This window comes from Paroedura picta, chromosome 5, assembly GCF_049243985.1.
Source record: "Paroedura picta isolate Pp20150507F chromosome 5, Ppicta_v3.0, whole genome shotgun sequence".
Taxonomy (NCBI): domain Eukaryota; kingdom Metazoa; phylum Chordata; class Lepidosauria; order Squamata; family Gekkonidae; genus Paroedura; species Paroedura picta.
The window spans coordinates 55601385-55624557 of NC_135373.1; the positions used below are offsets into that span (position 1 = coordinate 55601385).

At 41.4% G+C, this 23173-nt stretch overlaps 1 protein-coding gene across 13 annotated transcripts in view; it reads left to right on the plus strand.

The window, feature by feature from the left end:
- The window catches only part of MAGI2 (membrane associated guanylate kinase, WW and PDZ domain containing 2), a 652499-nt gene that overhangs the window by 591373 nt on the left and 37953 nt on the right, over positions 1-23173 (plus strand). For all 13 annotated transcript variants that reach the window (XM_077338042.1, XM_077338044.1, XM_077338045.1 and 10 more), the window contains 5 exons: positions 647-895; positions 8912-9097; positions 11332-11506; positions 18889-19129; positions 22253-22396. In XM_077338042.1, coding sequence (XP_077194157.1) covers positions 647-895; positions 8912-9097; positions 11332-11506; positions 18889-19129; positions 22253-22396 — 995 coding nt within the window. The remainder of the gene's footprint in view (positions 1-646; positions 896-8911; positions 9098-11331; positions 11507-18888; positions 19130-22252; positions 22397-23173) is intronic.

A 23173-nucleotide genomic window follows, 5' to 3' on the forward strand; every position in this document is an offset into this window, starting at 1 on the left:
ATAGAGGGAAAAAATCATATATTTATAGAGAGCATAGTGTAGTGGACAGAAATGCCAAACGAGGATCTGTAAGACCCAGGTTCAAACCTCTCTCTGCCACAAAAGCTCTACCTCAGAGAGTTCCTATGAAGAAGAAATGGAGAATATAACTTTATAAGCTACCTTGAGTCCTCTTTAGAGAGAAATGTGGTTTAAGTGAAATAAACAAATAATAAATATTTGAGCTGGGCCCAACAAAAGAAGTTCTGATTTTCCATAAAATCAGAGAGTATGCTTTCATTTGACTCTAGGTTCCCCTTCTCTAGGGTTGGCTTGGAAAGGGAGCCCTTTTCAGAAGATTTGAAATACATGAAGTGGTAATAAGAAGATATTCTGCTTCATCAGATTCGTTTGTTTGTTTAAACACATTTCTCCCTAATGGAGATCCAAAGTGGCTTGCCACATAGTTCTTCCCTCCTCCATTTTATCCACACAAAAACAACCTTGGGAGGATGGTTAGGCTAAGACAGAGACTGACTGTTCCCAAGGTCACCTAGCCATATTTCATGGGGAATTGAACAAGGGAACTCTCAGATCCTGGTTTGAACCCTTAACAATGACATCTCACTGGCTACATTTCCCATTCTTCATGTGGTTTCGGTTTTAGGGGAACCGTGTCCGGAGAACGGCAGAAGTCCAGGCTCTGTGTCCACACATCACAGTTCTCCGAGAAGCGACTATGCCACCTATGCTAACAGCAATCATGCTGGATCCAGTAGCAATGCTACACCCCCAGAGGGCTTTGCTTCACACAGCTTGCAAACGAGTGATGTCATTATCCATCGCAAGGAGAATGAAGGATTTGGCTTTGTTATCATAAGCTCCTTGAACAGGCCTGAATCAGGATCAACCATAAGTAAGTCAAATCTTATCAATTCTTCCTTTGCAATTCTTCCTCTGCTTTTCCCATCACATGTGCTTGTCCCTTGTCCGTAGAATTCAGTACTGGTAACCGTGCATTCCGTCCCATTAGTTTATTTCATTTTAATCCTTTTTCAAGTGGTCTCTCTCCCCAGCAATCAGGATTTAAAGAGTTCTGTCTGGAACATTATGCTTTCCCGTTCTCTAGTTTGTGATATTCAGCAATGATAAAGTGATCAGTAAGTACTAAGCATTATATACATTGAAAAGCAATGGAGGGGGGCATCAATGCAATTAACATGCAGGAAACTTTAGTTCATGTAAAATATTTGCATCTGCCATGTGCTTTTTCTTACCTTCCACCTCCTCAATGTTTATGGCAAAAAGAACTCATTATCTGAGTGCATTCTGCCTTCCTGCATTACAAATAATTGACATAGAGTGCCTGTGTATAATTCCCAACAAAAATCATAATCTAGGAAGGATTTTTAACCATGTCTACAACTGAATCAATCCCAAAGTCTAAAAATCCCTATTATGATTTTTGCCATCGAAGGATTGTGCTCATAAACTGTAAAAGAAGTGGTGTCCTATAGAAGAGGCTGAAGAAATATTCCACGAATACAGTGGCTTGAACTCTTCCATTTTGCAGTGGAGCCCTGGTGATCACGACTCTCTTTGTCAACAAGCCACAAGCTGCAAAAATGCAGATATCCAGTTTCCATTCACTGGAGCCTTTTAGAACTGGGTCTGGTACCTGGAGAAACATCTGAAGGTGGTTACCAGTTAAAAAAAAGAAAGGTTTTTCCATGCTCGTTTGTATACCTGCATGGCTGCTGCTTCTTTTTTTCCGCATGTGTTTTGCTCTGACTGGTGGTCACTGCATTATTACATCACTCTATCTCCAGTTTATTATCCTGTAATTAGCCAGACTGAACCAGTTACCATCTTGCATCTTGCGTTTCTGAGTAAGGTGATTGAAAGGGCTGCCACAGATCAGCTCCTGGCATTCTTGGAGGAAACTTTGGCGCGCAATCCATACCAGTCGGGCTTCCGCCCTGGCCGTGGGGTGGAGATTGTGTTGGTTGCCCTGATGGATGATCTTAGACACCAGCTGCCATCTGTTTGTATGCTCTGTATTTTAAGTTTTTATTGTGAGGATACCTTATTGTAACCTGCCACAAGCTGGTTGTCTGGGAGTGGCGGATAATAAATTATATCATCATCATTATAGTGATGTAATTACATAGTGATGTAATATTGAAGCAAACCACATGTAGAAAAGAAAAAATGAAGCAATATGGGCTTAATAGTAATGAAAATAAGAGTGTGCAAAAAGTCTGAAGATGGGGAATCTAAGTGACAATCTTGAAGCTGATGGGGTCTCCGTCAGAGGCTCTGAATAGCCAACATGGGTAGCCAGTTAAACATAAGGATTTTGTTCCAGATAATTGTTATTCTAAGAGAGAAAAGGTATTTGGGTCATAAGAGGTATATAATTAAGATTATCTTGTTTACATTTTTGTGATTTTTTAAAAATGCTTTAGTTTTGAGGGACGTATAACAGAACTAATCCTTATGCCATTTAGATATCTAGACATGGGGATTCACAATACTTGCAAGGGGGAATCCCTTTCCCCATCATTGCCAATTTCCCTCATGGCTCAGGAGCCCATATCCCCCCTCACTACCAAGCCTGGCATGGCTCCTGAACCTGGTGTCTTCTTCCTCTGTTGCTGGGCCTGGTGTAGCTGCTGGTGTCCTCTGGTAGGCATCCTTGGTATAGAGAAAATAGTAGATGTTTAAATGAGCCATTTGAATGCTGCTCACAAGAAAGAGCTTGAAAACAGAATTGGACCTCTGCTAACTGCATAGTGTGAAATGGCATTAAACAAAGAAAGGGTTGAGTCAATATTTAAATGTGTGCAGTAAAAATGTTAATGTATTCGTTGCAAGCCAGCCAAGAGAGAATGAAAACTCTTCAGAGATACAGGAGTATCTTCAATGACTAGTAGACATTGCCCTGGTCTTATGCTCACAAATAGACTCTTGAAGCTCTGTTTACCATTGGGAAAGCCATAATGCAAAACATCCAACTTGCCCCATGGGACATAACCTTTAGGATGCTAATGTAAGCAAGTATGTTTTTTGCCTTTTAAAAGCATTTTTTCCATACACCCTATCTTTTTTTTTTCATTGCTTTAGTAAATAGGTTTGTAGGGCCCTAATGTCAGGCTGATTAATTGAACAGGTCTCAAATGAGGATTCTGGCAGCAGGATCCAGATTTTCTGGGCACTTTCAGTTCCTTGCCAGATGAAGGAGCTCTCTGATGAACCTCAGTGGCATTACAGTTTATGAAGCTGGGAGGTGAAGCAGAGTGAGCACAATGCAACAGGCAGCTAGCCTTAGTGGGGCAACATCTCATCCAGCAGTAGAATCAGCACAAAGGCTAGCTCCATCTCTACAAACAACAATTGGCACACTAAACAGTGGGCAGGCTTGATAGTAAAAAACTGCCACCATCTGGACCAATGCTCAGCTTGCTGTTGGCAGCTCTGGCCACTAACTTTGATTGTTTTTCAAAAAGGTTTAGGCAAGTTTATGGAAGAATTGGTCTGTGGAGAGCTGTTAGATGAGTACCATATCCCAGGGATAAGTACAGGGGTTTCTACCTTTTTGTAGTACCCTTTCTTAGGGCAGAGCTTAGTTACTGCACATGATTCCCCCCACCCTATTTTGTGATCTGAGATAGGTTAGGCTGAGAAAGCATGATTTGTCCAAGGTCACCTAATGAGCTTCATTGCTGAGCAGGGAGTAGATTAAGTTCTTCCAAGTCATAATCTGATTTTCTGACCCGTGACCTCATTTTGCTCTGCTTGGGAAATTTAGAGAGGAATCCATCTGGCCACTCTTAAAAATGATAGGCTAGGGTAGTTGGCCTGATCCAGCAAGTCAATTCTTATGGACATGGGTCTGACATGCCAGCAGGCATATTTAAGGAAAAGAGGTATATTTAAGGAAAGGAGACTCCAATAGCCCCAGTGAACCTAAAAGTAGCCCCTGTAGATGGGGAAAACCTTGATACAAATCAATGTATAAGTTACAATTTCCTTTTTCATTGATAGCCTTGGACATCTCACAGGTCTTTGTCTAAGAAGTTCAAATGAAATTATGTCATGAAACTTTTATCGCAAAAAATATTTTACACAAGCAAGAATCCTGAGGCTGTATTTCTTTCCATCTTGTACAAAAGACAGGGCATAGCTTCTTTTGACTGCCTCTGCATTCAGGGAATTTTCCTGGCATGTGGATGTGGGAACAGGACAAGAAAAATCATTCATTCATGTAGGATGGTGAGCAGTCACCAGAACAGAGTGAGTGACCAATGGGCTTACCTGTTAGTTCTCCCAATTAAATCCTGTCATGTTGGGATTTACAGCTGAATTAAAATCCTTACACCTATGGAGAACTGAGGATGTCATAAATATTTACATGATTGGGCCGTGTAACATGTTTTAAAAGATGGCTCGTTCTGGAGGGTTCATTTCCATAACTTATGATCTGTTTCCATTGGCATTTTTCTTTTTTTAGAAATAGTGCAAGGAGTTTATCTGCCAGAGGGTATTGTCAATAAACGAGAGGCTTGGCAGTTCCCCCCTCCCCTTTCACCAGATGACTTCTGACATTTTCCCACCGTATGAAAAGGAATGTGAGAAAATAGTGTTGACTTTTTACAAAATACAATCTCAACTGTTAAGGGAATGCATACTGAACACATGAAAAAGACATGCTGTACTATAAAAGTGAGAAACATTATTTGGCTGTGACACCAGCTTGTAGCAATCAGCTTTCCATAAGGGGCATGCTGTGATATTATCCAGAGCTCTGTAGGGGCTCAGTGATTTTCTGTCAAGAGAAATAATTTTTGTTCATCATTGATCTTCTGTGCAGTCCCACTTGGGGACTGTGCATGAACAAGTCTGCCATTGGGGAGGTGTTTTCAGCTCAAAGCCTCCAGGGACCACTGTGCACAGGAGCCAAGCTCTTTGCTCCTGCCCAGGGACCACCCACAGCACCATCCCCACCCTCAGTAAGTTCCTTTTTTGCCCCTATGGGAGAAGGTTACTACTTGTGAGTCTCCGTTCTTCGTTTTGGTAAAGAAATCTATCGAACTTGAACCAATTACGGCTCAGAAAGCACTCTTGTGTCTGTTCAGTATGGGTGAAGAGCACCTATAACATTTCACCTCTAAAGCTAGAGGAAATAGAGCATGAAAGTTGAAGGCAGCAATTGGGAGAAAGTTCTTGGCGTTTCAGAATCTTTGTCTAAGTCTGCTCCAGAAAGGTCATCCATTCCCTCCTGGTTTCATGTTCCAGTGGGTCTAATCAAGTTCATGCTCCCCTACAATCCAACAGGCTTAATCTGGACCACCAGTTAAAAAGTCTAAGGCTAGAAATAAGGATAAATGAAAAGCCACATCTCATCATCAGTTCCAATCCACACTCCAGAACCAGCTCCAACACTACCAAACAGAACTAAGAACTCCCTCTCTGAATCCAAAATCCACTCCAATTTCCATCTCAGGTGGTGAAATTGAGACAGATCTTCCGGTGGGTCAACTACAGTATTTTTTTTTTGCTGGAGAAGATGCCACCCGCACTGTATTTACAATCTTAGCCACCTATGTGGTAGTCGTATCACCCATATTTAATGTGAACACACTACTTGGAAGATTGGAGTAACAATTTTTCTTACCACAGGAATCCAAGCTTATATCATTGGACCTCCTATCAATGCAGCAGCCACTTCCTCGAAGAGATGCAGGTTCTTCTTAGAAGTCTGTTTTCTGACTAGGAATAAATTCTATTCTTGTTAAGTTTGTGATCGCTTAGTTCTCTGCTGCCTGGGAGACCACCACTTTGTATGAGTGGGTCTTAATAATTAAGTTTGGCTATACATTAGAGTTCAGGTTGATGCCTCCATGTTCAGGACACAGTTCTGCCTTTTGGCTTGGCCATGGCTCCCAGGACATTCTCAAGATGTTTAGCCTCAATCATTGCCTATTTATGTTTACAAGGTTGTCATATATTTCCCTATTTGGATTATTGGTTTATGGTACAGACTCCAAAGATCAATTAGTGAGATACTGCACCCTAGTTTTTGAGACCTGCTCAGAACTGGGGCTTCTTGTCAAATGGGAAAAATCCCATTTAATTCCATCCCAAAGGATGCAGTGTATAGGAACACTCTTGGATTCGGTAAAGGGGAAAGATTTCTTACCTACTGATAGGATACAAAACATTTCTGTGTTGCCTAACCAATTTAAATTGAGCCATTTTCAAGATCCTTCACCTTTTGAGATATGTAGCCTTTATGACATCAGTTCTGCCATTTGCCAGACTGCACCTGAGACTCTTACATATCAGATTGTAATAGAGCGTTACATCCACAACGATGTAGATTTTCTATCCCCAGACAATTTATGCAATCTCTATCATGATGGATATTTTGGGGTTTCTGAACATGAGGTCATTCTTACCATGGACTCTTCACTCCTTTGGGGTGCCCACTGCAAGGGTAATATCAAAGTATGCCCCTTATGGAGAACTGATTGCTACAAGCTGGTGTCACTAGCAAACAATGTTTCTCACTTTTACTAGTACAGCATGTATTTTTTATGTGTTCAGTTTGCATTTCCCTTAGCAGTTGAGATTGTATTTTGTAAAAAAGTCATCCTGTAAACTGAGCTGCCAGTAACAGGAGACCACCCCACCGAGTTCTGAAGGCTTCTGCTGCCTGGGAGGGGGGGGGTCTTTAAACCTCCAGGCATTAGAAGCCATCTGCAGGCTCTGCAAAGTGCTGGGAAGCTGCCTCCGGGTTCTGCATAAGGCTAGAAGAGATCTCCCCACTCCTTGCAGACTCAAATGGGAAATTGTCTGCAGGCTCTTCAATGGGCTGGGAATGATTTCCCTACCTCTTGTGGACACAAACAAGAGGTATTCTGCACGGAGCCAAATAAAACAGTTTAAAAAACAACCAGTTTAGACCATTTTATTATATTACAATCGTTGTTCTGCATTGAAAACTACGTTGCAATGCTCTCTGCATGAAACAATTCATAGCCCTGCCCCCTGTAGTTTTGCCAACTCCGCTTTGTTCTCTAATGCAGTCACTAATCTGCATAACTAAGGAGCTTCTCTGCATGGCTACTATAGCCAGGCAGAAGAGAAATGAATAAGTGAAAAGCATCTTTCAGAAACAACACTTAAAAGATGCTTAAAGCACCAAAGAGGCAGTTTACCATGCAGAGCAAAATCAGTTTTGCGGAGTAAATTCACTCTTCTGTGCAGAGATCAGAAAAACAATGATGTATTTAGTGAGTTTTCATCAGCTTATCCATCATGCAGAAGAGGCAGGAGAGTGTCTGCTGGTAGGAGGTTTAAAGTTAAGAGGCAGTGTGGATTAGGGATGGGCACAAGCCCAAAACTTCAATTTCAGTTCAGTGCTTGGGGCATTCATGAACCAAACTCTCAAACCAAACCAAAAACCCCAAAATGAACCAGCTTAAAAGTAAGAGGAAGCAAAACAGACTATTTAGAAGTAGGGGGGAGCAAAATGGATTGTTCCCTACCCCTTGCAGACTGGAACAAGAGACTGTCTGCCAGTGGGAGGTTTAAAGTTAAAAGACTGTGTGGATTAGGGATGGGCATGAACCAGAAAGTTCTGTTTTGGTTTTGGGTCCTGAACTAAACCCCTGAACCGAACCAAAAGCTCCAAAGTGAATAGGCTGGTTAGGGTCAATCCATATTGCTTCTCCCTCCATGAAAGTGGGGGAGAATTGACATGGACTGCTGATATGGCTGCCAGCCATTTCACCAGTCAGTGTTACTTCCCCCACTTCAAAGAGGGAGAGAACAAAATCTCTTGCTGAAATGGCTGCCAGCCACTTAAACCTAACAGAAAGTCCACCCATTAGCTGTTGGGTTTAAATGGCTGGACAGTCATTCATGTAATGCAGGTAGGCAAAAAAAGGATTAGTATGCATGTGCTCTTGGAAAAGGCCCCATTTCTCATTAAAATTAGTCTATAAGTGCCATGCAAGAACTTCAGTGCTGGTCCTATCCTGGCTCCTTAGCATGCTAATGTGACCTGGACAGGGAGGTGTCCTGGTTTCCATGAGAGTCTGGACTTGTGCAGTTCCAGCCAGAATATAATGTCACGTTTAAGTCAAGCCTGAACTCCTCTTTCCATGCTCACTTTTTCTTTCAAACTGGTTCATTAGTGGGACATGGAATGGTATAGCCCGGTCTCATCAGATCTTGGGAGCTAAACAGGGTTGATACTTGGAAGACTCTGTAGAAGGAGGCAATGGCAAACCACCTCCGTTTCTAACTTGCCTTGAAAGCTGATTACTGGATTTGCCATAAATTGGTTCCAGTTTAATGGCACATATACATAATCCATTAGTGCTGTTACGGAGCAATTTTTACTATATTATTAAATGTTTGATCTGTGCTGGCTTCTGCCTTCTATCACCAGCATGTCCCATGAAAGGAAATGGCAGAGAGATTTTGCCCTTTTTCCTGTGGCCAACTTTGTATCATATTCAGCACGTAAAAGTTTTTTAGACTCTGCCCTTCCAGTTCACCTTCAGTCAGCTAATGTAGGGGGAAGAAGGATATGTTTTCCAGATTCATTTTAAAGAGAAGAGATTAATACTGAATTTCATGGCCTCTGAAGTGCTGCTTCACTTTATCAGCCTTAGTTCCAATAACACCGATTTAGCAAGCTAGATTTTAGACAGAAACTAAAGCATGGTGAAGATGGAGGGTGTTTTTCTGGGATATCAAATGCAGAAATGATTTACTGAACAAACTGGGAAGGTCTAGGTGCATTCTTACTGGCAGCCATTGTTGGGAATATACAAATATTTACATCCTTCCTGATATTTACTCTATGTGGTTAACTACAGAGTTGTTTTAATTATCTGCCCCTCCCCTCCTTTTCCAGCTGTACCCCATAAAATAGGCCGTATAATTGATGGAAGTCCTGCTGATCGCTGTGCAAAACTTAAAGTTGGAGACCGGATCTTAGCTGTGAATGGCCAGTCTATAATTAACATGCCTCATGCAGATATTGTGAAGCTAATTAAAGATGCTGGACTTAGTGTAACTCTTCGCATCATTCCTCAGGAGGGTAAGTAATTGACCCTTAAAGCCCAAGGGGAAAGTAGAAGTAGTAACCAATTAATCTGAACTGCACCACTGGGGAGGTCAAGAGATTTTTGTATGTGACACCCATGTTTGGTATTATATAAATGTTACTGCTGGATGCCTGTGGAACATGCTTGAACAGGAATCCTCCAGAAACACTTCAGATGGAAAAAATATATCTGAACTACCAGAAGAAGCCTTGATGAAGCGCTGCAGGGCCTATTCCTTGACTCTGCGGGAGAACAAACATTACCCATCAATTGGAAATAATCACTCATCGTCCTTCTTCCATCCTTGCCCTGTATTTTTTAATTGCAACTCCACTGACATTGGCTAACTTGCTTGGTCCCCCCCCCCAACACACACACACAATTACACAATTAAGATCAGACTCAGAACTGCAGGAGTTCTCACAGAATGACATGAGTGCTGAAAAATTGTTTCTCCACTGGCTTTGTGTTTTGTCTACTTGTTTGTAGCTGTATACAGAGTGGTGGTAAAATTCTGCCCCCTGTGTTTGGAGGGTGTTCTTACTGGGTGTTAGGTGGATTCAGGTTGGGTAGATGGGTTGGTCTAAATCAGCAGAATAAAGCTTGACTCCAGTAGCAATTTAAGACTGTTATGTTCCAATCTTACAGGCAGAGAGTCTCAACTGAGGGCTCTATAACAAACCTTTTTGGAAGTAAAACAGCCACCAGATGAAATCAAGAAACAGATAAACAAAGCCAGAACAATCTGACATCAAGAATCACAAAACTGAAAACGCTATAGCCTTTCAGGACATTCAGTGTATGATCTCAAAGTAGCTGTTTTATTGAAAAGGCATTTCAGAAACAGACTAGAAAGGGATATTGCTGAGTTACAGGTTGTTACAACAGTCAGGGCAATGGAACCCCCAGGGCTTAACAAAAATAATGGTTTCTTATCTCATTACACATGATAATATCATTTATATCTCTCATCTGTTTATATCCCCATACAAACTGGAGCCCAAAAACCAGTCAGAGAGACACTGGGAAGATTCAGCCAGATGTTTCTCAATATTTTATCTGTTTCATGTGTTCATTCAGTCAATCAGCTCAAAGTAGCTTACAGCAGTTTTTCAAGTTGCAGTTCTGTTCCCAAAGGACTCATGAGCTAAGTAACTGATAATAATTTAATATCACATAAATCCGGGAGCCAGAGATTGATCCTAGGCATGGTGGGGATGGATCTTCTGCCCAGGAGAAATGGATCTTCACTCCAAATTCCTGAAAATTGTTCTTTAGAATATGTTGTATGAAGGAAAGCTGCCTAGTCATTCATGTTCCTTCACAGCACATTCATTCTTTTCCGCTCAGTTCATTCTGCAAATGTTGGAGAATGCACTTTCAATGCACTCTAGAAGCAGATTTTCCTGATTCACACAGGACAATCCAGCTTCAAAAGCACATTGAAAGCATATGTGCAGAATGAGCCAAAGAGGTTGCCATATTATGCATACTTAAACAGATGTAAGCTCTCTTGAAGCCAATAGGATGTCTGATTTGCCCACTTCAACATCCATTATCCCCTACTGTTTTTGTTTGCTTGATTTTGTTTTGCCTGAAATGGCAAGATGCTTCCTTCTGGTCCCTCTTTTAGAGCTGAAGAAGAAGATCTGGGGGTTTTATACGGTGCTTTTCACCACCCAAAGGAGTTCCAAAGCAGATTACAAACACCTTTCTCTTCCTCTCCGCACAGGAGACACCCTCTGAGGAAGGCGAGGCTGAGAGAGGTCTGAGAGAACTGTGACTAGCCCAAGGCCACCCAGCTGGCTGCATGTGGAGGAAGAGTGGGGAATCATACCCGGTTCTCCAGGTTAAAGGCCACCGTTTTCTAACCACTGCACCACGCTGGCTCTCTGAGTCCTTCTTGCCTTCCACTCATTAAGGCCTCCAAATGGAAACATTCCAACCACCACTCTTCCTGCTTTCAAAAGCTATGGGGAGAGAGGGAAGCTTTCAATTGGATATTTTAAAATGTATGTATCAGCCAGACTTGTATGAGCTCTCAAAACCCAACCGGTGAAGCCTACTAAGTTCAGGTGTTCTAAAATCCAACTATAGCCCTGAATAAACAACCCAGCAGGAACATTCTTGGGCAGAGTGTGATGCAGCTACAACCAGCTCACTTTGCCCTCTGCTAAACACGGCATGGTGACAGCTCCCTCTTGTCTCTGGTATTCCCCCTATGCAGAGCTGAACAGCCCAGCTTCCGCACCCAGCTCAGAGAAGCAGAGCCCCATGGCCCAACAGCACAGCCCCATGGCTCAGCAAAGTCCTCTCTCGCAGCAGAGCCCAGTAGCACAGCAGAGTCCCGTAGCACAGCCAGCACCTCCGCAGCCGCTCCAGTCTCAAGGGCATGAAAACAGGTAAGGAAAACAGTGGCTCCAGTTCTGAAGGGCCGTATACCATACAAGTCCCTGAGTCCCTAATAGAGTATGGGGGAGGGACCGTGTCAGAAGGAGAGAGGACAATTGCGCATTTAGTCCTGCTATTTAGCAGTATGTAAGGTCACATTTCCTTATCCAACTTGCTGATGATGTGGTTGAAAGAGCAGGGGGGAGTATTTCTGCATCCTTATAATGGTGCCAATATTGGAGTGGCACCATGAATGTATAAAAATGCATCAGTTATGCTCAACACCCCCCACATACTACAAAAATATCCTTAATGGGGAAAGCAGAAAACATTTGAGCAGGGAACTAGCATGTGCACAAAGAGGATTTTGTAACATCTTGAAGACTAATAAGCTTACGCCTCTGTTGGCTGGGGCTTCTTGGTCAACTGGGATGAAGTGGGCTCAGATGTCACAATAAATCCATTAGTTGTTTGTTTTGTTTTTTGTTTTGTTTTGTTTGTTTTTTGCTGGTGTGGTGTTGTGGCTATAGATGTCATTGAACCAGGAAGACCCAAGTTTCAAATCCTCTTCAGACCAGACGCTCATTGGCTGAGCCAGTCATGGCTCAGTCTAACCTGCTTGTTAGTTTGTTGAATGGATGGAATGATATCTTCAGGTAATATCCATGTATACAATAGGAAAGGGAGGATACACATTTGTTATTGTTGTTGCTGTTATGTGACTAGTCACATACTTATATTTGACTGATAGATGGTGTTCTGCAATTCAAGATCTGGTCAAGTTCTTGAGAATTACAGAGGTATCTTCACAGGATTCTTGCTGTTCCAAACAAAACTGTCTTCTGGAGCTGAGCTGGTATTATTTTCTCAGTACTCAGAATGTCCAGGTGTTTCCTGAGACTTCAGGCACTGCTCCAAGGGATCCAATGACAACTGGCATGATGGTCACCTTCTTCTCCCAAGGGCGCTCTAATTCTATTTTAAGGCTGTGGTATTTCGCATTCTCTTCATGTTCTTTCTTTTCTATTATGCTGTTTCCTTGGATTGCAGTGTCAATGATCCAGACTTAGTTTCTCATCTTTTTCTACAATTGTTATATCATAGGGTTTATCTGTTTGCATTCAGAAGTCCCAAAGAACTGGGTTCATCATTCTCTATGATCTTGTCTGGTTTGTGCTCTCATAAATTTCTGGCTGATGTTAAGCCATACTTCTTGCAAAGATTCCAGTGCAACATGGCTACAACTCTATTGTGACATTTTTTATAGTCAATTGGAGCAATTTTACTTCAAGCACTGAACATGTGGTTGACTGTTTCATCCTTTGACTTTCACATTTTCTATCATCTTTGGTCGTCTGAATCTTTGCTTTCATACTATTTGTTTCAAGTGCCTGTTTGTGCAGCTAGGGTGAACCTTCCATTTTCTTCTTCAGGTGCCCATTGTGGAACCATTTCCAGGTGATTTTTTGTTATATACTTTGGTCTCTTCGTCTTTCAAATATTGCTGATGAAAGTACTTTTGTTTCCAGTTGCCAAAGTTAGTTTTGATTGCAATCTTTTTTGAAATCTTGTTTTGGTTTCAATAGTTTCTGAAACCTTAAATAACCCCGCTTGGTACAGATCAACTAGAAACTTCTTTTTGCTTTCCGTGGTGTTGTCATTCAGTAGTCATCCAGTATTATTATTTGTTTTTGTAAGTATACAGCTATTGCTGTTTCTGTTATTCTAGTAGCAGTAGTAGCAATTGTAGGGGTGGGAGGTTCCACTATTGGAGCCATTGAAAGACTATTTGATCAGTTTGCCTTTGAGTGACTATTCACTCCATTGGCACCTTGCAGACATTTATGGATAGGAAAATTTTGACCTTTGTTTTGTTCTGACTCTTAGAATGGATACTAGAATAGGTGAAAGGAAATGAGAAGAGGAATCACTGGGCTAGTAACAATGGGGAAAAGACTTCAAACCCATAAATCACTGAGTGCTTTTTTTCAGACCCTCTCAAGTTTGTAGGTATTTAACAGAAGCAACTAATGCAGGGGTAGTCAAACTGTGGCCCTCCAGATGTCCATGGACTACAATTCCCAGGAGCCCCCTGCCAGCATTCGCTGGCAGGGGGCTCCTGGGAATTGTAGTCCATGGACATCTGGAGGGCCGCAGTTTGACTACCCCTGAACTAACGTATCTATGAGGCTTCCTGCAACTCTTGCAATCATTCATACTACAAGGCTGCCAAAAAGGAGGCACTAATAGGATCCAGTTCCTGAATGCTGCGTTTCTTGAATGCATCTCAGTTTGTTTTATTTTGAATGCTGTTGTGGACTGGTGGCCCCAGGGCTACAGGGAAAGCTGAGCACCGTAAAGAGCAGCAGCTCTGAGTGTCTGCCCTTCTGCAAAGTTTACTACAAGGAGGCAAACAGTTGCATGTCTCGCTAAGCCTATTGACCAAATAACATTGGAGCCAAGCAAGACCAGCTGGCACACCTCATGGCTGCGCTAGTCATTGCCAGGTTGCTGGGCAAATGCACTCCAGAAGTGTACAAAATACTGTGCGCAAAAAGAGGAGATTCTCATTCAAAAGACATAGCAAGTATTAACAAATTATATTCCATTCCATTAACAGCCATCAATAACAACTGCCAAAATAATAAGTCTACACACTGCATGAAAAGCCTCGTTTGATTCCTTCCTTGCAGGTTATCTTGTCTTGCCTGGTGATTTTAATGTGTTTATAAAAGGACTCTTATCTTTTGGAGCATTTGTTTCAGCAGCCAGTGATTGTGACTCCATGGAAAATTTCCACCAGGCAAGAAAAGGTAACCTGCCAAGAAAGAATTAATGGAGGCTTTTCATGCAGTGTATCGACTAAGTATTTTGGCGGTTATTATTGATGGTTGTTAATGTAACGTTATTTGTTAATACTTGCTATGTGTTTTGAATGAAAGTCTCCACTTTTTGTACATAGTATTTTGTGTACTTCTGGAGTACACATTCCTATTACTGTGTGTCTTGTTTGTTGTGCAGGCTGCTTGGGATGTGCATCTCAAAAAAAATCAGCATTTTTTCAGATCTATATATGAGGGAGCTGAAAAATATAGATTTCCTGTTTATGTGAGTATTCAGATCTAGGTTTTGCTTATTTGTTTGTTTCAGGATACCAATATTATTCAGTTTCATTACTCTGAATGGGAATCTTTCCAGAGGCTAGGGGTGCTGTTTTTTGAGCAACCAAAATTGCAGCCACTGGTGCCCATCCATTAATTAGCATCCAAATTTAAAGTGAGGAGGACCAAGAGGTCCAATTCTGTGGGCCCCTGAACAAGATGCCCCCAGCCAGCCTCCGTTTTTTCCTTTCTTCAGGATAAAGAATAGCCAAAGACACAAGAACAGGCAAAGAAATCACTGGCCTAAAGCTTTTCAAAGCAGACCGAGACCACAAGCCCAAAGAACCTTGCAGAAGCATGAGACAGTATGTCAAACCAAACACAACAAACATACAGCTTGAGAATCCAAACCAATGTCAAACCAATAGGAGCATTGTTCCAAGCCCAATAAATATAAAATCAGAGAATCCAAAGCAATGTACAACCCAAGAATCCAAAGAACTGTCAAAACATAGAATCCAGCACAAACCCAACACAAACTAACTCATGCAAAGAACACTGTGTTGCAAAGCCCATAAAACAAATTTGATAATGCAGAATCAAAGCCAAATCAACCTAGCATGCCAATACCAAGCCTTAAAAAGAATGCAGTGGCAGAGAAAAACAGCAAAATTCAAGAAAAAAGGGAGGGGAGTCCTGGGAGTCTTAAAATGCTGATATTTCGTTATTCACAAATATTTCTGGGATTGTTCAGGATCCATTTCCCCATATTCACAAAAATCTCAGATACCATCCAGAGACCCAAATATATCCAGAAAATACTGATAAGGTATTTTTCAGATATCTGTTCAAACCAGATATATCTGAACACATTTCCCTGCAGACTGTAGTCAGCTAGTTGTTTCCAGAAGTCTATTTCCCTCTTCATGTCCTTCTATTGAGCTCCACAGTTTTGTCTGCTCAGCTAGATGGTACAAAGGGGCAGCCCTCTCAGTGCATTGCAGAAAATAAAGCAACTTCTTGTCTTTATTTCTCTTCCTTTTTTCTACTGTTTTATCCTCTGTTTTGTTCTTTTCCTTTTATAATTTGCTTTCTTTTTAAAAAATCCCTTCTAATTCCTGCCCCCACTGTCAGTCTTGGTCTCATCCCAATCTTGGTTGGCAATTTAGAACATACATATTAATAGTATAGCAACAAATCCTTGTTAATACTATCAACCAAAGGGAGGAATTAATATTTTCCCATGATCTGTCTAAGTAGTAAAAGGATGCTTCCCCTTTCTCTCCACCCTTTACAAGCCTGGTAATGGGATGTTCATTTGACTTAGTGGAATATGGAATGCATGTGGGAAAGAAGTTATAACTCCTCCCCCTTAATTAGATTTAATTACATTTTAAACACTGTTCAGGCAGGGTTGTTATGATTATTGTATTTGCGGGATATCCCACACAGCTTTGTAAATGCTCCTTTGCTACTGTAGACAGGAAGCTTCATATGACAAAAGACATAATCTTTTTAGAAAACATGTCAGCAAAATCAATCCCGACAATCCCCATGCTCCTCATCCAGCACCTCCACATAACCAGTTTGCTTTAGCGCTTAGTAAATGCTCAAGAGTAAACCAAAATAGACTTCTTACTACCTTACTTCCTGAAGATTTATTGTGACATGAAGTTTTTGTGAACCCACTTCATCAGATGTAAGAAGCATATCCTATATTGGTACACACATGTGTGTGTGCTTATGTAAAGCTCCAAGACCAGGATGCCTTCCCTGGACGTACCTGGGAATCCAGGTGGAATCTTTGTTTGGAAGGCCTGTGGTTGGCAGAACCTGGTCTTTACCCAACATGGAAGCTAAGGACCTCAGGAACTTGCATAATACACTAGATTATAGAAGGCATATGTCCTGAACTCCAAATAGATTATAGAAGGCATATGTTCTAGATTATAAAAGGCATATATCCCCAACCCTCTAATAACTGCCTTTATGAAATCATCAAAGATGAATGTTTTATTACAGCTCAAAACCTTGGTAAACACTGAATGGGATCATGGGCATATCGTTCTTCACCTCCGATAAAAGCAATCAAATATTCATTTTTTAAATTACTTGACCATTGCAAGTCACAATGTAAACATTCTAGACAGTGAGACTAAAATGACTTTCAGAGTAAATTCCATCATGTTGATATTTATCTCTCTGTTTCACAAGAGTTTTTGTAGAACTGCAATAACTTCACATGTTACACTATCTTGAAAATTAACACTTTGGGGACAATGTAACTGGCATTTTTGCTGCAATATTCCGAGAGCATGTTATCACATGAATAATTCTTTGAAGATGTTAGTTGTTACAGCAAAATAAAACAAAAATCCAGTAGCATGTTACCACTGGACTTCCATTTTATTGTCATGTGAATGCCAACTAGATGATTTCACTGTCTCAGATTATGTCATTTAGGCGTGATACAACTAGGATGATTTCTGACTTCTTCACCCCAAGACTTTCTTCAAGTTATGCATAGACAAAGCGATAATAGCACTTAGTTACTTTAAAATGCATTGTTTCTTTGTTTACTATAAATTGTTTTGTCCCTGGTAATTTCTCTGTGTTAATCATCAGTATGGTTTTATTTTGCTAAAAGTAATAATATTGCCTCAGGTTAGAGCTTTTATGGGCATGTTGTGATTTACAGACCATTATGTTTAGTCCATGGATTGATTTTTGCCTTAATGTGCCTCACCTCAGTGTGCCTCACCCAGATCTCAGAAAATGGCAGTTTCAAGAAGTAAAATGCCCTATATGTCACTTGGTTACCTGCAAAATTTAGGCTGTTAACTTAAATACTATTATCTAGGAACTGGTTACCTTCAGGTAATGCACTGGAAACTGAAATGCCAGTGATCCAGAATATATATCTGCCGGAATGGGCTCTAAAAAGTTACAGGGTGGTTGAAACTAGTTTAATGATTCATTATAGCTATTGAGTAGGGATAACAAACTGGAAGCCTGAATGTTCAATCCGGCCCTACTACAAGGTCTTCCCCCAATGACCCCTAGTTTCACTTGCACCATGGCCCTTAATCATATGCACCGCCACTGGTTTTCCTTTTAAGCTGTGCGGATAAGCACCGCTCCTTAACACAGGAAGCCCCCTCAGCAGCACTCTGGAGTCCCACAGGGTCTTCCATTGTCCAAGGCCCATTTTAAGATTGCAGTAGTTAAGTACAGCAGAATGTGAACTGCTCCACTCAGTAGCAAAATAAATTAGACTGAGGGAATTTGCGCCACCACCCTGTCCCATAGTGTAGATCTTATTGCACAAGTCAAAGACCGTTTATGCACTAAAGGTTTCATGCCGGGCTGAAGGCTGGTGTTTTAGTCGTGGCAGGTTGCCCCACCTCTTCCTGTACCCACGTGGGGGAGCACTTGGCCCAGTGCACCTCATTCATCCCCGATTTGTGCTCCTGCACGGGAGCTGGGGCAGTGAAGTTCCCAGTGCGTAAACGGTCAATGAGATTATGCTGCTATCTGGTTCTTGTTCTCTATTTTTTATTGTTATTTGTTTAACTAACGGATTTTATGGGTTTTGTATTGTATTTTATTGATTTTATTTTGTGAACCACCCCAAGATGTTTTGTCGTGCAGGGCGGTATAGAAATCTAAATATAAATAAATAAAAAACAAAGTACCATGCAATGCTACTGCTGTTGGCCTGTTGCTTCTGGGGTCTCTGGTGGATACCAGCCAGTGAGTGGTCCTACAATTCCATAGCACTGCCCATTCTTTCCTTGGGGCGGTCAGGTGTGACAAGCTTCACTGTATCCTCTCTACCAACATCAGTCCATGACTCACTGTCAGCTACTGATGCAGGGAAGAAGATGTTGAACATGTGAGATAATGGACATTAGATGACCACTTAAAACTGCCTTATGCCGAGTCAGACAACTGATCTATTTCAGGGTCTCAGGTAGAATTGTTTCACATCAGCAACTGATAGAACCTTTTTACAAATGGAAAGGCCCTGATTTTAACCTAGGACCTTCTGCAAACCAAGTAGATCCTCTGCCACAACGCCATGATCCCTCCCTGCCTTGCCAACAGTGTTGGTAGTCATTACTTTCAGACCATATCCCATGTACTCATGTTCCCAAATGACCAAACCCCATGTCACTTAGTTTTACAAACCAATGACATGCTTTTCATTTCATGAAATGTATGGAATAGTACTTAACGCCTCTTGCTTTAAAAATAATGTCCAAGTTCTAACCTTATTCCTTATAACTCAGTTACAGGTCAGAAGTGAAAGCAAGGCAGGATGTGAAACCCGACATCCGGCAGCCTCCATTCACAGACTATCGGCAGCCTTCCACGGACTACAGGCAGCCTCCCTTAGACTACAGGCACCCTCCAGTATTGGATTACCAGCAACCACCTCCTCTGGACTACAGGCAGCCCCCTTTGATAGATTACAGGCAACATTCCCCTGACACCAGGCAATACCCCTTATCAGACTACAGGCAGCCCCAGGTATTTCTTTATTTTCATGTATCATTTTATATTGCTTTTCCATGGATTTCCACCCAAAGCAGTTCACCATGAAGTGTGTAATAGTATTAAATCAAAAGCACAAGCTTCATGCTATGAAATGTTTGCATCAGAAACTAACATTGCATGCATTGGTGTATATGCATAAGTATTTGTGCTAATAAAATAATTCTCCTGCAACAAATTGATCCAAGCAAGCGTGAAAGCTTCTCCTTGCAGTGGGGCTTTCATTTCTAATGGAAACAAGTGTCTGCCATGGGAAAGTGCTATATAAACCATATTTATAAAGCGGCTTTCTGGGTGCATCGGGGGATGCGAGCTGAAGCCCCATTGCACAGACCTAATTGCTTTTGGCCACATAAAGTGACTCAGCAGCTTGGAGAACAGCCATTAATTCAAAAGCCATTATTAGGAAACCATTTCTGTGATACAGAATCTGAGTCATATAAGCAGCTACTGCCCCATCCCCCATTCCTGCCTCTCTGCAGAAATATACAGCAGATGGAACCGCTGCATAAATACTGTCCTTTATATCACTGTCATTGGCAATAATTAGGAAATCATAAAACTCTCTGCAAAGGCACTCAAAGGAAACTACTATTTGCTGAGAAGGCCATACCTTCGCATGGGCTTGCATTGTAATGTGAATTATGCAAACAGAAACTCTATGCAGAAGCAGAACAAGTGCCTCATTTCACAGAGATACTGTTGATTTCATGTTCCCAAGCCTAATGACCTCGAGCTGGATCCATGACAGAAGGGGGAGGGTGATTTTTACTGATTTCCCCCTCCCAGGCCAGATCCACAGCTTCCTCTGGTGCTATTCCTGGGGTTTCTTACCCCTTAGTAGTAGCATTTAGGGGGAGGAAGAGCCAGGGGAAGACGGAAATTGCTTCTGTCAGTGGAGATTTTGTGCATGATCCACCCTTCCCCATGATAAAGCCTGCTACATCAGAGTGCAAAGGCTGATAATACAATAGATACAACATCCCAAATACAGCTTACCAAAAGTTTGCTTTTTGTAAGAGAGAGAGAGAGAGAGAATGTTATGGCGGTTAAGGTGGCAGACCAGGACCAGCCTGAGCCATGTTCAGATCTCTGCTCAGCCATGAAACTTGGTGAGGGCTGTGCCTGGTTTGTTGTGATGCTTCAGTGGAAGAGAAAATAATAGGTATGCCATTGTGAGCTCCTTGGAGGAAAAGTGAAATAAAAATATAGCAATCAGAAAACAGGTTTGTATTATATGAATATTATGTTCATGGCAACTAGTTTGTGCGTGTTTAAGATGGATTTCCAAGTGTTTAATGATAGTTAAGGTTATAATCAATATATTGTATAAACCTGGCTAGATCCATGGCCAATGAAAGAAAACCCTCTAAAGAACAAACATGCCTATGTTTATATTATCAGCAGAATGAAATGGAAATGAATTGTACTATTTCAGGCTGTAGGTAGAGTGGTTATGTTTGAATGTTCCTGAGTGGGGAGTGCATGCTATTTTTCTTTATGCAGAGGGACTATGGAGCATTCAGACCCACAGGTATGTGGAATGGTATGGTATTATCTGATTTCATCAGAAGCTAAACAGCATCAGTACTTCGGTGGAGGACCAGCAAGGAAGACCATGGAGAAAGGCAATGGCAAACCACCTCTGCTTCTCACTTGCCTTAAAAGCCCCTTGCTGAGGTCCTAATAAGTTGGTTACTACTTGAGAGCATATTCAAACCTGAAATCGTTCCCCCTCCTTTGTACATGTTGACCATATGCAGATCCTGTATATTCACACAGCCCATTGGTCCATGCAGCTGAGTATTGTCAACTCTAACTCGTTCTCCAAGCTCTCAGCCAAAGAAACGCTTTTCCTGCTCCCTTGTGTATTTTAGCTGGAGATGTCAGCAATTGAACTTGAGACCTTGTGCATATGAAACAGATGCTCTGCCATCAAGCTTTGGGCCCTCACCTAACTTATAGGAATATAGTCTAGAAAAAGCTTTAATGCTTGATGATGTTGATGGTATAAACTGTCCCTAGATTGATTGTGAATTGCATCCTGTGTGCATATTTTAGATATAATACAGATATATAAACATCATGTATAATTCAGAATGATTGTGCCCTTGAGACTCATAAGGTATGGAAACATAACATACAGAAGTTTTTCATAAACCAAATGTTTACAGGAAAATTGTTTAATAGTCTCAAAATCTCCTTTATATATGCCCACAATCTAGAATTAACATACTGTGATTTAAACTGTTTTACTTTCCAATCCTATATTGGTTTTCTTGAAAGCACACCTAATTATTTATCTCCAAGTAAACGTGCTTCCATCACCTTTGTTTCTGCTACACTGATATATCCACCTGTGAAGTTATTGTCAAGATATTTGAATCAGGAATAATCTGTTCTGAGACTTGCAATAGCTGTTGGTTCATATACTTGCCAGTCTTCAGGTGGGGGAGCAATGGCATCTCACTGCCACCCATGTAGGCATGGTGCACAGTGTTGAGCTCACCTATCCTGCTTCTAGTTTATTCTTCAGTCCTGCTATGTAGCCAACTCGGAGGAGTCTCTGATAGCTTTAGCAGCAGGTCTCTTTACTGCACCCAGCTGGGAGAGAACACTTGCTGATGGAGATCTTAATACACACTGAGAAACTCCAACCCTCCACACAACACCCAAGTGGGGCACATCCTATACAAGCCTTGTGAGAGAAACTAGTTCTTGAGGGCTCACTCAAAGCTATCCTCATGGGTATCACTTCACAACTCACCTAAAGTAATGTTTGGCAATCGTTTATCACACAGAATCCAGATTCTCTTGATTCTTCCACTTCAAAAGATAGAGGCAAAGATATTTGTGACCCAGGCTTTTTACGTATAGGCACATCTGTTTGGAATATATACATCACACATAATTTAGCCACTTGTTGGAAACAAGTGGTATGTACAATCACATGAAGACCACTAGCACTTAGGAAGAATTGGAACATCAAGCAATAAGTCTTGAGATGTCTCATTATTTACATTTAAATGAGGAACAAAAAGAGAAATGCTATTATTTGTTGAAATAATTCATTTTTTCCTATTTCCTTTAACTGGACAGGATTTTGATTATTTCACTGTTGACATGGAAAAAGGAGCCAAAGGGTTTGGATTCAGTATTCGAGGAGGAAGAGAATACAAAATGGATCTTTATGTGTTGAGGTTGGCAGAAGATGGGCCAGCAATAAGAAATGGAAGAATGAGGGTAAGATGTGGTGAAAAGGTGGGCACTCAGCTAAGGCTATGATTCTGGGTTCACCAACTTGAACTGAACAATATGGGATCAATACAGAGTTATTCTAGTGGGTTTTTTCCAGTGGACTGGCCTAATTCTACATTGGGTTGTCCTAAATCTTAGGCTACAATCCTCAGAATGCTCAGTAAAACCCTATCGAATAAATAGAACCTACTTCTGAGTAGTCCATTTTAGGAATGCTGCCAGCCCATTTCTGCACACGAGCAAGCCCCCTGCCTAGGTGTTCTTAAAGTATCAAAGAATACAAACATTTCCACACAAATTTTTGCCTCATCAGGAGTAGATCTGAATTTTATACTTCTTTACCCCACATTTACCAAATCCACCCTTACTACAATTTTTTCCCTTCAGATATTGTCTCAAACTTTCCAAATGAGGATCTTCTGGATTCTAATCTGGTTTCCCAGCTTGCCACCATTTTCTGTCATCATTTTGGTGTTGTCATTTTCTGGTGTTTACCCCACCTATTGCCTTCCTGCTCCCACCAAAGTTGTCCTTGAGCCATATGCCCTTAAAATGTGTGTGTGTGTGTGTGTATGTGTGTGTGTATTTAGTTAGTTGCATTCAGATGTAATTCTTAACAGTAATATTAATGACTAGTATCAAAGCCCATTTTAGAAATGGTCTTTGAAAGGGGCGGCAGACAGGAGGGCCTGAGAGGGTGTCCGCGGCTTCCTTTGGCCCGCAAAGTGCACTAAAATAGTAGTCCCCAACCACCAGGCCACG